This window comes from Artemia franciscana, chromosome 20, assembly GCF_032884065.1.
Source record: "Artemia franciscana chromosome 20, ASM3288406v1, whole genome shotgun sequence".
Classification (NCBI taxonomy): domain Eukaryota; kingdom Metazoa; phylum Arthropoda; class Branchiopoda; order Anostraca; family Artemiidae; genus Artemia; species Artemia franciscana.
In genome coordinates, this window is record NC_088882.1 from 29517310 (window position 1) to 29532379 (window position 15070).

At 34.1% G+C, this 15070-nt stretch overlaps 1 protein-coding gene across 3 annotated transcripts in view; it reads left to right on the plus strand.

Annotated features, from left to right (window-relative positions):
• LOC136040092 (Golgi to ER traffic protein 4 homolog) overlaps nt 1-14333 on the plus strand; it is a 49835-nt gene extending 35502 nt beyond the window's left edge. For all 3 annotated transcript variants that reach the window (XM_065724179.1, XM_065724180.1, XM_065724178.1), the window contains exons 6-9: nt 844-982; nt 4902-5045; nt 7703-7848; nt 14099-14333. In XM_065724179.1, the coding sequence (XP_065580251.1) occupies nt 844-982; nt 4902-5045; nt 7703-7848; nt 14099-14229 (560 nt within the window). In that variant the 3' untranslated portion in view covers nt 14230-14333. The remainder of the gene's footprint in view (nt 1-843; nt 983-4901; nt 5046-7702; nt 7849-14098) is intronic.
• Nucleotides 14334-15070: the final 737 nt, after the last annotated feature.

Here is a 15070-nt window from a genome sequence, read left to right on the forward strand (position 1 = left end):
TATGCTTTTAAAGTTACATTAATTTTCATTCTTACAAAGGTTTTTTTTAGTGTTTAAACTTTATTTCCATCTGTTGTAATTTTGAATCGATCGCCACACAATTCCAAGCAGTTCTTTACCCCTTCTTTAAATAGCGACGAAGACTACACACTGCCTTTTCAATATAAACAACAAAGTACAAGCAGAACTACAGGGAAATTTTTTCGATAAGACAATGGCATGCGAAATTTAAATGAATATTTTGACCCTATATCCTAGGGCCGTCCTCTGCAAAACAAATAAAAAAAAAGAAACATTAAAATACGATCACCAAACCTAAAATCTTTTTAAAAGTCATATTATCATTACTTCAGGGAAGTTCAACCAGGACTGGTGTATAAAGTGAAGTGAAAAAAGACAATTCATTCAATTTGTCTGTATTTGTTGTATTTCAAACAGTAGGTTGTACGAAAAACGTGATTCAATTCCGCTTTCTAGGGCTATAGTGAAAGAAAGGTTGAGATGGCTAGGCTACGTTCTGCAGATGAAGGATGACAGATTGCCGAAGATTGTGCTTTTTGGCCAACCGTCTGGGGCTACACGGAAGGCAGGTCGTCCTCGTTAGGGGTGGGAGGATGTCACAAATAAAAATCAAAAAGAAATTGGAACTTCCTGGGAGGGTGTAAAGAGGAAGGCCTTGAATAGATTAGGTTGGAGGAGGAGCGTGCGTAGCTGTGTTGGCCTCAGGCGGCTTGGTGCTGCAGTGAGCTATTAGTAGTATTACTAGTATTTGTGTAATGTATTCTATCTTCTTTTATAAAAAATTCTACTTGCATTTTGATGTTTCTACCCCTTCTTTTCTAGAGAAAAACTATCCTCTAGCTCGCCACCATTTTCTACGGTCAAATGATGGAGGTGCTTTAGGAAAGCTTTTGGTTGAGCAGCATATCGAGAGAGGAAAAGAAGAAGAATTGGATTTCTTTATTACACAGCCAGTTTTACAGTAAGTTTTATTTGTGTTTCTCTTATTTCAACTTTGAACCCCATAATGAGAGGAAAAAGCCATGGATTCCAGATTTCTTTGTTCCACAACCTGTTTTTCGCCAAGCTTATCATAGTAAAAAACATAAAAAAATATTCCGCCCACTAGATTTTCAAAATGTTACTTTACCACTCTCCTTTTCCCTACGTCTTTATGGAATGAGGCCCCCTAATAAGCTAATACAGTAGCATTAGTTTCTAGCTATATTTACCTCAGAAAATTATCAGAAGGGGACAGGAAAATCTAGTGGCGTAGATTTAATTCTATTTTTATGGAAAGGAAAGCTTCAAGCCAAATTGGCATTTTCTGCCAATTCTTCCAATCTACATCGAAATTTTAGTCGTTTTGCCATTTTTTCGCTAGCTATGAAAGCCAATCTTCATTTCTCATTTTTGAATAAATAGAATGTGTTAATGTCGGTTTCTTTGAAGAGGTGACTGGAACTGTGGCTCCTGTTTTCGGTAGAAAAAAGCAGCCAAAGACGTGTATTAATCCACAATATTACTGAAAATTTTGCAATTGACACTAATCAGTTCCAGAAAGTTTACCTTTGCATATATACATTTCTCTGAGGAAATATGTATTTTCTGATTTTTATTTGTTTTTTTGGCTTTTTTTTTTCTTATTTCTTCTGAGCCCTGAAGACGACTTGGCGGAGGTCCTTGTTGAAATATATGCTTGCTAGTTTATTATTTATCCTTTCTGTTTTTTTTTTTGTTTTGTTTTTTCGTACGTCATGTATGTATAAATGTCATATAAAGAACAGTTATGTGATCTATAGGTTGATTTTAAATTGGGGGTCACCAGTAGCTTCTATGCACGAAAATTAAGAGTGTTGAGCGGCTTTTCCTTTTTTTTCAGTTTGTCAATGAAAACGTAATAAACAAATCCAATGGAAATGCTAAAAGCAAGTACGTTCTAACATATAATTCTGGCAAAAATAACTACTACTTCTACTAACAACTCGCCGCAGTGCTAAGCCGCCTGAACCCGACACAGCTGTGCACGCTCCTCCTCCATCCCTATCTATTCAGAGTCTCCCTCTCTATACCCTTCCATGAAGCTCCCGTTTCCTCTAAATATAAAAAAAAATTTCTAGTTTTTCTAGCGTCGTTCCTAACTCTCTTTCCTAAGACACCATCTGCAACTTCATAAACTGTTTTCCTAAAATTATTCCATCCATCTCCTACTTTGTCACATTTTAAATCCTCCAGTTTAATATTCAACTTTTCATCCAAGAGTATGCCAACGTTATAGCTTCCCGGAAGATAGTTACCTTTCCAATATTTCAGCTTTAAATTAACCCTTGACACTACTAGATTGTGATCTTTCCTTTTTACATCAATAACACCACCCCTATATACCCCAGTGTCTTGTACTGATCCTGGCAGTCTTTGGTTTACAATAACATAATCAATAATATTAAGTATGTCACCGTTATGTGAATACCAGGTTTACTTCTGAGACATTTTATAACCAATTAAAATATGGGTTATAGCTAGATTGTTATACTTACAAAATTTTAGCAGTGTATAGCCAATACTGTTTTCTTTTCTACGCCAAATTTACCTAGGCTAGGATACCATCTGTTCCTATTTCTACTGACCTGGGTGTTCGATTCTCCTAATGAAAATACCATATTTCTGTCTGGAACCCTGTCTATTTAATCTTGTAACTGTAATTAAAATTCATCTGAGTCTCTACTATCTCCATCAGTCGGTTTATAGGGGCATATAGTACTATGACTGATACTTTTCATTTTTTAGTAATAAAATGAGTGATTCATTTTCTATTATTAATACCTTGCTAACCTAAACAGGACTTTGTAGATTCCCTATTAATCATGAGCCCTACCCCCTGTCTATGTTTCCCATTCCTCCTGCCTTAGCAAATAAATTCTATGTCACCTAATTTCATTTTTCCTACCCCTGGGAAAAGAGGTCCTGAAACTCTTAACAAGTCCAGTTTGAAGTGTCTGAATTCGTAAGTCAAAATATCGATAAGATAGTTGTCTTTTTGCCGTCGTGACATTCCAAGCTCCAATTTTCATATTCCTTAAATCATTGAATTTATTTTGGCCTCAAGGAAAGTAATTGTCCCAGAACCATTGCAGAACAGAGACCAACACATCATCTTAAGCCTACACTGAAGTGCTTAAGCCGGCTTAGAACCGGACAGCAAGAATCCTTGGGACCTGTAGTTGAGTGGACGCTTTGTGTAATACTCGGCCCATATCAGCCACAACATGATTTTCAGCATTTGGCGATACTCTTCTATCAACAAGAGTCGCAATCCTCCACAGACAATCTCAAGCCTATTACCTTCGACTCGTTGACCCATAGTAGATAAATTAGATAATTGTTTCATCCGAAAATGATAAATGTCTTCTGCCCGAAAACGCCCACCAGAACTGACCAAACCTTGAAAAAATATCCATTGATCAGAGATCCCCCTTTCTCAAAAATTGGTTTACCTTGGAATGCCTATTGGAAAAAATATGAAAGAAACTGTGAAATTATTCCTTGAAAATTTTAATTAAAAACTAAGAACTGCTTATGCTTCAGTGGTATCTAATACTAAACATATCGATAAATTAAATCTTGCAAAAATTTATAATAATCTAGTTGTACCTCATCCTGCTTTTTTCATTTTAAGATCGAAATACAAAAAAAAAGTATTTCTATTAAATCCAGAGTGAGCAAAAATATTTAGATAAGAAAAATAGCTCTCCCTCCCCTTAATAAAAGCCACTGGTAATGCTTATCAATGTCTCAGTTAGAATACTAAAACACTCCTGGTATCTGTCAGACCACTGGAGTTTGTGATACAACGGTTAACATCCGCTGTAGTAGACAAGGGTGTCATCTATTGTATCTACAGCAGATAGTAGACTGCTAGAACACCGCTAATTTTTTTCAGTTTAAAACGCAACTGCAAAAAAGAAAATGTTTCAAGGAAATTACCAAAAAGAAGTTTTTTTTAAATCTACAGCGAGCAATAATATTGAGAGAAGACAAATCCATCCCCCCCCCCCTCTTCAATAAAGGCCATTGGCGGTGCTTGTCAACAGGTGGTATTTGTTCAACCACAGGAGTTTGCGGTAAACCGAATGATATCCAACGCAAATACCCCCCCCCCACACACACACACACACACACACACACAAGAAATATGATACGGATGTCTGGCGGAGCAAATTTATTTGTGACCGATAAATTTGTTGCTTGTGCCTCACGGTCTTTATTTTCTTCCTAAAATGTTTTCAGTATATACGTATATTAATAGCCTTTGATTTTTACAAAAAAAAAATCCAAGAGAAATAAAAATCATGAAATAATTGAAAAACTGAATAATTTGATGAAAAACATGCTTTTAATGGAAATACGAAAACTTGAAAATGGAATTTTCAAAAAAGTTAACATTTTGATTAGAAAATTTATCAGATTTTTAATTAACTTGACCATGGGCATAAATCGAATTTTAGATAAAAAGAATATTCCATTTTTATATTTTATTAGTAGATAATTCGTACACAAAATAGTTCTACAAACAGTAGTATATAGCTGACATCTAGTCTTGTTGAACATAATTTTTACAACGTTTATTTGTTGCTTTTTTATATTTGTTTAGATTGGTATTTTGGCTGTTTTTGTTCAAAAAGACTTCCGGGTTTGAAGCCGAAATATCAAATTAATATCAAAATATCAATCAAATATCGAAATATCAATACAAATTAATATTTGTATTGTCTTTTTTTTCACTTGGTTATCAAATGTTTTGTCCCTTTCTTAACATTCTCTTTTCGTTTTATTAATGTAAGGTGTGTTCATTTCAGAAGTTTTTGATTTTGGAAGTAATTAATTTACAAACTTTTATGCAGGGCATTGTGTTTACGTAATATTGAAGTAGCAAATGATTGCTTTCAAAAGTATGTTGCAACTCATCCACAAGTTCAACGAAGTGGCAGCGTTTTTCGTCTTCCATTGCTCAATTTTACGTTTATGCTGCTAGAAAGTTTGAATATGTAAGTTTTATCTGTTCAACGCTTTTATTTATTTTTTTTTTTGGGGGGGGGAACTATAAATACTATTATTGAAAAAGCATTATACTGTTTTCTTTTTTTCTTTTTTTTTGTAACTTATGAATAAAGGGCCATGGTTGGCTCGTGAAGAATCACTTGGAATAACAAAAAAAAAATTATTATCGTAACGTTTCCAAAGAAGTGGCGACGTTTTCCGCCTTCCATTGCTCAATTTTATGTTTTTGCTGCTAGAAAGTTTGAAAATGTAAGTTTTACCCTGTTCATTTTTTTTTTCATTTGATGGTGGGGTTTAATGCTTTTATTAAAAAACACTGTGAGTTTTTTGCGGTAACTTATGAATAAAAGGCCATGGTTGGCTCATGATGAATCACTTGAAATTAAAAAAAAATCAAGTTTTCTATTGTTCTCATTTTTCTCTGTTTTTCATTTTATATTTCTCTCATTTTTGCCTATGCTGTTGACACTTTGCCCTCTTGTTGTTGATTTGTTGCCTCAATGCCATTGATATATTGGCTTCGTTCAGTGGATGCCACTGAAATAGATTGAAAATGCTCCGTAATATTGTTTATTACGCAAGTATTATTGCTTTGTTTTATCGGATAATCAGTTATTGAATGAATCTATTTATCATGTTGACATCGGTTATAACCTCTTTGGTTTATATGGTTTACAGACTGTTAACATTGCTTTCGATATAAACGATGAATCGAATACCGTATTAGAATATTCCCACATTTGTGTCGACAAAAAGAAAAACACACTTCTTGAAAATCATAGGCGATTTCTTTACGTAATTCAAAATCCAGCATTCATTCAATTTTAGAAAAATAATTTGTGAAGTTGCTGATGGTGTCTTTGGGAAGACTGTTAAGACTGCAACAAGGAATATCAATGAAAAGGCTTTATGTTTAATAGAGGATAGAAGGGGTTTGTTCAAGAATTATCTGAGTGATAGATCATATGAAAACAATGTAAAGAAGGTGGAGAAAGCATTAAAATATGAACAAAGGAGATGTGAAGTGAAGGCTATGGATAAAATTGCTGAGGATCTGGAAGATGCAGCTAGACGGCATACTAGTAAAATATTATACTGGTATGCTAATAAACTGAGAGGGAGTAGTCAATCCGGAGTAGTCCCAGTTAAAGATAGGAATGAGGCCACAATTAGTGATAAGGAAAGAGTTAAAGAGAGATGGGCGGAACATTTTGAGAATGTGCTAAACCGAGATACAGTGTCAGGAAATGACATAGATGAAAATGAAAAAGTTTGTGATACCTTGGATGTGAAGGAAAATTTGTTTTGTGAGGAAGAATTAGCGACAGTACTAAAAGGATTAAGAAATAATAAGGCTCCAGGTGCTGATAGTGTGATAAATGAGTTTCTTAAATATGGTGGCTCTGAGGTTAGAAATAAACTACTAAAGATTATGAATATGATTCTTTAAAAGGGGAAGTACCCAATGATTTAAAAAAAAAACTCAATTAAACCACAAGAGAATAACAGTGCGGCTTTAGAAAAGGTAGAGGATGTGTCGACCAAGTTTTCACTCTTAGGTTAATAATTGAGAAGTGCCTTCGTTTTCAAACACTTTTGGTCCTCAGTTTTATAGATTATGAGAAAGCGTTCGATTCTGTTGATAGAAGAGCATTAGCAAAGGTCTTATCCTTATATGGTGTACCAGACAAATACATTAAAGTGATTTGTGCTATGTACGAGAATAAAACTGCTGCGGTTAAGGTAGGAAATGAGATTAGCAACTTTTTTTGTCTTAAATCAGGAGTTAAGCATGGTTGTGCTCTATCCCCCTTTATATGGATCATTTAATGAATCTCGTCTTAAAGAGCACAGAAAAGGCAATTGGAGACTACGGAATCAAATGGGGAGGAAAAATTCTGCTGGACACGTGGCTAGTTTCTTACAAGCTAGCTCACACAAAAGGGGGTGAGTGGTGTATAAAGTCGCTGGCAGCTCGAGTTTTTTCAGAGTGTTTATAAAAGCAGCTAATGGAGCGCGTGCATTGAGTATATGGGACTACTTTACGATCTAATTGCGAAACAACTGGCTAGTAGCTTGTAAACTCGCCTCATATAATTGAGCCTTTAGTTGGGAAAGTCTTGGTAGGATTAACTGACTAATTGACTTTAGGTTGATACTGATAACAGAATCTGGTTTTCTTTACCCAAGCTTTTCCAGTTTGATCTATTGTTCTATTTTCATGTAATTTAACAGTAAAATAGCTGTAGGAAGATTAAAAAAGTAACCCCTATAAAGTTTTACACATTTGGAACCTAAAGAAGAATAGAAAAAGGCTGTGTCTCAAAATCTTTTTTATCTTTAAATGCCTAGTTTTGAATTCGAGTTGTATACGATCATACATTTATTGCACAGAGAGAAAAAAGGTAATAGAGTTCTAGTACCAAGGTTATCTTGAAAGTCTGGGGGTTCTCAGGGGATGTCAATTGGCAAGGATAAGGGATTCCTCCAGATCAAAAAATAAACTTTTTATTGGAAAATTAATAAGCCAAAATTTTGTATTTCCGGTAAAAAAAAAGAAGACCCTCCCCCTATATTTTCGTGAATTTGCGCCGAAGCTCATACTGGTGGTTTACAATGTATGATATGATTTTCTATTTTTTAGGAGGAGAAAAGATTCTTTTGAGGTATTGATAGAACAGTATAAACCAGCCTTAGAAGTTGATCCTTCATTTAAGTCATATCTAGAAAAAATCGGAAACCTCTACTTCGACATTCCTTCAAGAAGAGAACAAGGCGGCGGAATTCTCGGTAAAGAAAAAATATTATTACTTTAATCAATAATCACTTTAATTTAGTGCATACTTATATCTATTTTGTTTTTTTTTTTTAATATTACTTTAATTTTTATTAATCAGTAATAGTTGTAATTACTTTTTATTAGTTTTTCTTCTCTGTATTGCCTTGTAATATATTTTTTCATTTGACTGATATGACTAGTTTCTTTTGTTTATATTAGTCAATGGAAAAGAGACAAAAAACGAATTACGAATTTTACGAATTTTGTTCGTAAAAGGGAGCTTCAAGAGGACACAGATTCCCAAGCATGTCAAAAATAGGCAAATTGTATAGAAAGTGATAGAAACTAAAGGGGAAATAATTTCATTTCGACATTTAGGGGGTCCTCCTAACTCTAATATCATAACCAGAGTGTGAATTTTATTCCCTGTTAATTATTAATAGCTCAATACATTTTTGAAGCTAATTAGTGGAATAAGACTTGGTAGATTTTTGTGTCTAATTTGTTGGTCTAGATAGAAATGAATTTAAGAAATTTTATCCACGAAATAAGTCTTTCAAAGAAAAGTAAAGAACTCAATTAAACCAAAAATGAGCAGAAATCAAATCAAATGATCTACCAAGCATATAACTACCACAAATCAGCATCGATAAATAAATAAAACCCAAAACGAATGGAAATTACAATAAATAGCCGAGTCAAGCTTAAAACGAGCAGAAATTAAAATGAGTTGGGCTGAAAACCCCTATGCCTTCCCAAGGCCAGACCATAATTTGTACTTTAGTGAAAAAAGTACAAATGAATGTGCATTGTCAGTTTAACATACATATGATGATATTTATTTCTTAAATTGTTAATAATAGGCTGCTTGATTTATTAAAGTTATGAAAGTGAAAAAAAAAATTAATTTCAAAGTTTTCTTTACAGCAGAACCAGAAATAGAAATATAAAAAATTAAAAAGAAATATAAAAAAAAGAAATATAAAAAATAAGAAATATAAAAATATAAAAAGAAATATAAGAAATAGAAATATAAAAAATATAAAGAACCAGAAATAAAGAAATAGAAAAATTTCTTTAGATTTCTTTAAATTTTAAGAGCAGAACCAGTAATAGCAGTAGCCCCGAAAGTTTGAACATAATACCCTCAGTCGTTCTTGGGATACTACTGAGATACCTTATTGGCTATCACCATACACACAGTGCTTTTTTATTTAATCACAAGGCAACATTTAGTTTTTAAACATAATGGGCAAATTACATAACTGTGGGGGATTGACATGCGCAATAGCCCTAGAGATACAGTTACGAGACCGTTCAGCTATGCTGATCAAAAAAGTTATCTTAAATTTTGATGAAAGTTCTTAAGCCGAACTGGCCAGACATGACAACAAACAACAAAGAGAGATAAAACTCTGCAAAAAAAAACCTCAAACGAGACTGCGGCCAGTAGAGAGAAAAGACTAAAATAACGCGGATATTTCGCCTGTATCCAGCACAAGTAATGAGGATGCCTAGTTTACAAGGTCAAGGAACAAGGTCAATTTTGATTTATTTAAATACAGTTTCAATATTGCCCAAAATTTTCGTTTTAATACCTATAGGTTTATTAGTATTAGCACCAGTAGTTGTAGTTGTAGCACAGGAGTAGAGTTAATAGTAGTAGTTTTAGCTTTAGAAGCAGTAGTAGTAGTAGCAGTAATAATAATAATAGTAGCAGTAGTAGTTGTAGGAGCAGAAGCAGTAGTGTTACGATGCAAATATTTTCTTTTGGTTATTTCAAAATTCTCCACAACAAGCGTTGTAAGGTTTAATTTTACACGCGATACTCTTCTTAAAATATTAGTGATTTTTGACTGCTACATACAGCCCATTTGACTGCCCACATATGGATGGTAGGTTGTCATCCGTGCATCAGAACTTTTGAGGAAATCTCCTCTGAAAATTTCACCTTCATATCCTTAGGTATAGCTGTAATATTAGTCACAGCAGTAGTATAAATTAATACAATTAGCCATTACTATGATATTGTCGATTTGCTCTTTTGAAAACCTCTATATTCATATACTTCTTGAAATTTTCATCTTAATGCTCATAATGTTGCAAGCAGTTGCAAAAGAATTAGTAATTGGAGCAATAGTAATAGTAGTAGTAGAACTAGTAAATGTTGCAGTAGCAGTAGTATTAGTAATAGTGTGCACATATATGTTCTTTGGACTATTTTAAACAAAATTTTCATCGCACAATTTCAATCAGATACATTTGGTGAAAAGAGGGGTGGCTTAGGGGGGAGGGGGCTCTAGTTGACCCCCATCACTATTTACTCTTAAAAGGGAACTAAAAATTCCAATTTCAACCAAATGAGCCACCTCTAAAGGTTATACAACCATACTTTCCATAACACACTTCCATAAATGTTTGTGTGTGTGGGGGGTTGGTAGCTATTCTCCAATTATTTTGACTCTTAAGAAGGGCCCTAGAGCTTCTGACTACCAATCCAATGATCCCCCTCAAAAGTTTATATGACCACGCTGTCAAGAAAACCCTATATCTCCTTTCAACTATGTTGAACAAAATGGTTTTTTTCAAAATTTTTATTGGAAGTCTTACGGAAAATGATGGGAGTGGAGGGGGGAGAACTGCCCTCCGAAGACTTTCGACTTATAAAAAGGGCACTAGTCCTCTCCATTTCTAATCGAATGAGCTCTTTTTTGAAGTTTACGACAACGACTTCCATAAAAACCTTATATACCCCAAGGGCATAACTGTCCATCCGTGTCCTGAGGGCTGTGGGGGATGTCATCTTCAAAGACATACTTTTTTGGACCTTTCAACTACGTTGAACAAAATGGCTATATGAAAACTTTGATCGGAAGTGTTTGGGGAAATGATGGGTGTGGGGGGGGGGGGTGCATTAGCTTTCCGATCACTTTCGACTATTAAAAAAAGAAACTAGCCCTTTCAATTTCTAATCGAATGAGCCTTTTTTGGAATTTCTATGACAGCTCCTTTGATACGAAGTGCCCTGGCCTAAGGTAAACACACAAAAAAAAAAAAAAAAAATAATAATAGATCAGGTCAACATCGTTCTTTACTTAGGCAGCGCTATTGCGCTGCCTATGATAAGAAGTTTATTAGAGGTATAAGAGGGGCTAATTCCAACTATTCCCAAAGTTCAAACAACAACAAAAAATAGCACAAGTGTTTTGAAAAAAGTATGCAATATGTTTAATATTTTGTATAGAATAAAGTGAAAAAATGTTTTTCAACTGAAAGTAAGCAGCGACATTAAAACTTAAAACGAGCCGAATGTTTTTCATATATATGGCGGACTCCCTCCTCCTCAGCCCTTTCCTCTTCATGCTAAAGCGTATAGTAATTTGAAAAAACTTCTTATTCTAATTAAACGGCCCTTATGTTTCTGGAGTCATTCTTAAAAGATTGGGCGAAAAGCCAAACTTCGGCATAAAGAACTCTCCCCTTAGATTGTAGCTTTTAATGAGTAAATCAAAGTTGGTAAATTTTACGCATATTGAATGAGCATAAAAAGGCAACTCTTTTCATGCAGGTATAGTTATCGACTTTCTTCCGGTTTTTTAGAATTTCGGTTACTATTTTGCCGAGTCGCTCCTTACTTACAATTCATTAATGAGCTATTTGACAAAGATAATGTACCGAAGAAAGCGAGGAAGCTGTTCAATCAGTTAATGCCAAAAGGCTTGCGGCTAATAGAGAAAGTAAGAAAAGAAAGCGTGCCGAGGAATCACAAGAACAACGTGAAAACAGGTTTGTGTCTCAAAGAGAAAATGATGACCGGGACACAGGGAATATAAATGACGACCGGGACACTGAAAGAGAAATTACAGACCGGGACACCGGGACACAAATGACGACCAGGACACAGGGAATATAAATGACGACCGGGACACAGGGACATAACTACAACGGGGACGCCGATGGAGGGGGCACAGGGGGGATATGTAAATGACGACGGGGACACAGGCAATATTCGATTAGTAATCACCATCAACAAAGCTTAAGGGCAATCAGTAGAAAAATGCGGTATAGATCTGAATACGGATGTATATATGTATATATCTATCTATCGATCTATCTATATTCACAGGTGAGACACATGGACACAACTAAAATGTCGCGTAACTAATACGTCGCGTAACGACTTACGCGCGGGGGGGGGGGGGGTTGCTGGGCGCGACGCGCCCCCACCAACATCTATAAAATAATAAAAGTATGGGGAAAACCATACAGGAAAAAAGTTAACATGACAAAAAAGTACGTAGTGTGCTTCAGATTTTATATAAAACAAAGATGATGTACTGAAGAAGTGATTTTTGAATTATCACCAAACGGCATAGATTTAAGCTATAAGTTGGAAAGGAAGAAAGCTAAGAATTGCCATTCTGAAAAACTAATGAAATTATTGAATGAGTGAAAAATATTCTGAAAATCTCCCCCCCCCCCTTCTGAAAACTTTATACCGTTGACACTACCAACTATGGTACAGGTTGAATAAAGAAGAAACCTTAGGCTAAATTCTTCTGACGATGGGGAAAAAGTATCCTCCCTCCGTGCGCACAAAAATAAATTTGAATTCTCAGCTCAGTTCTTCACACGTGAAACGAAAAGGGTAAAATTGCCAAACTATGCTTAAAATTCGTTGCCTTTCTGGTTACCTGTCGTATTGCTTCAGATAATTGTTTTTTTTATTAGTTATTGACGGAATTATATTAGTTATATGATATGAATATTAGTTATTTATTAGTGCATAAAACATTTTGAATAACATCCGCTGGTTCTCAAAAACTTTGAGATACAAATTTTCAGAACAAGTTTTTAAACTTATCTAGTATATTTTGAAATATTCTACATTACAAAGGAAAAAACAAGAACTTACGTAAGTGTGGAACTACTGGTACTAAAATTTTGATTATTTTTTGATAATTTGTTCTGTTAATTGTTGTGTAAATTTTTATGTTTAAATTTTATTGTCACTTTAAGATCTATTTTTTTATCGTTATTTTTTTAACCTAATATTTTGATTCTTCTATCATTTTTAAGGTTTTTAATGTAATAATCGAAACATGCTTTGAAACCATAAACATAGAGCATGGAAGATATAAAAATATTATTTCAGTTTACCATTGTTGCTTTCTCCTTTCTGGTATTTTTTTTAGATAGGAATACACACTAGTCTTTATAGGTTTCGGTGCTTAAATTCCTGACCCAAACATCGCGTGCCTATAATAAGCTTTCTATGATATCTCTGTAATAAGTGAAACTTGTGAATTAGATTCATGGAAATCATTAAAAATGCAAACAAAGGATATTAGATATGTTGTTTAGACAAGCAATAAAAAGAAAGAAGCTAGCGGGATGTCATCTTGTTTGGTTATGTTGATAGATTATTATTTAGAAAGATTCGGTTGTGTAAGTTTCCACCAAACCAATTCAAATAATCAGATTTCAATTTCACTGCCCTTGGAACTTCCACAGAGTTTAAATCTCGCATTAATTTTATGTGCAGTTTTCGAAATCCTTCTTGGGCATATATTTTAGGTTACGTTGAAACTAATTCAACGATCTTTTTTTTTTTCTTAGGCTTAAGACATTTGGTAGATTTTTATATTAATTCATCTTTTTGGATAATATTGCATGACGTCATAAATACCTACAAACTTCTTTTTCAGCTTTTTCAAGTTTTTTTTTTTACGATGTAGGGAGACAAAAGATTTTGTTTCATATCTGAAGGTACAGTTGCGAACGGGGACAAGGTGGAAATATGCTCAGAAACTATCCAAAGTGGCTGGAAACTTTTTTCTTCTTCTTTTTTTTTAACAGGACAACATACATGTCTTGCGAAAAAGTGTTGTTAATCTAGCTTTTTCTTAGAGTAAGAAAGTATTAAACATTATTTTCCTTCTACCCCATTTGATAATTTTTAATTATAAATGGGCGTTTTAGTCACGGACGTTGATTAAAAAAAACACATTTATTGGCTGCTCCCCAGAGAAATCATTTTTATAAGCTGAAAAAGTTTTAGTTGAACGACAGAGGTGCAGAAATTTCCTAAGAAATCCAGCCTACCTTATTACTGGATTGAGTTCCGTAGTCAGGGGTAAAAAAAAAAGCATTTATGTTTGTGGGGGGTCAAACGACGAAACCGTGGACTTCTATTTGCATTTTGACTACTTCCATCTATGTTTAACTTTGATGTAACTAAAAACGGTGCTTTATATTTAGGAATGATTCAAAGTCTCTTGGGTGAATCATCTGCAACCGGCTCCGCAGAGACCAGAAGTAACCAGCAACCATTAGCCACAGAGCCGTCACCAATACCGAGACCTACTTTGCAACCTGATGACTTAGATTAAGCTTTTATTTAGTTTACTATTGATTTCCATTTGTTTTGCTTATCAAAATTAATGTCATGGTTCTTTTGTTTTTGAAAAATGATACCGATAAGATAGAAATCAAATGAATTGTTAATTAGTATAGGAAGAATTGTAGCCATATTTAACTAAACTAACCTAACTGTTTACAATTATTTTTTCTATTTTCCTATTTTCATGTATTTGTATGTAAGCCCAAGCTTTGCTTGGACCCTGGCACTCGGCAGACGGTAGTCTTATATGTCTTAAATTCTCAAGTTACGCATTAGCATACTTATTATATTATTCTTTAGTTTTTAGTCATGGGGTGGTAAATCAACAATGTAGATTGTATTAAGAAATTCTATTGTTGACTCAAGTTCAAGTTCATTTATTTATTAATCGCACATACATGTATATATATGACATAGGCCCATGGGGAGACAAGCTCGAAAAACTAGGCCTAGACAGAGAATAAAATAATAACATACTACAATACAAAGATAAACATGACGGCAAAGATACAATGACACAACAATAGTATGAAAGTAGCAGCTAGCTCAGGATCATTCAATACTGTTGAAGAAATTAAGAATGTAATATTATTAAATATAAATTAATACTGGAAGATAGCTGAGAGGCCCATAATCACCCAGAGCAACGAACCATACAAAAACTTTGCCTTACTAAAAAGATACTTAATTAATTAAAAATAATTCTGAACTAAATGAAATTTAAGTTTCCTTTTTATTAAATGGATAGAGGAAAACTTATCAATAAGAGCCTTGTGAGCATCCCAGCACCGAGCTATTGACACAAACGGAGCGAATTTAGATCTCTAAGT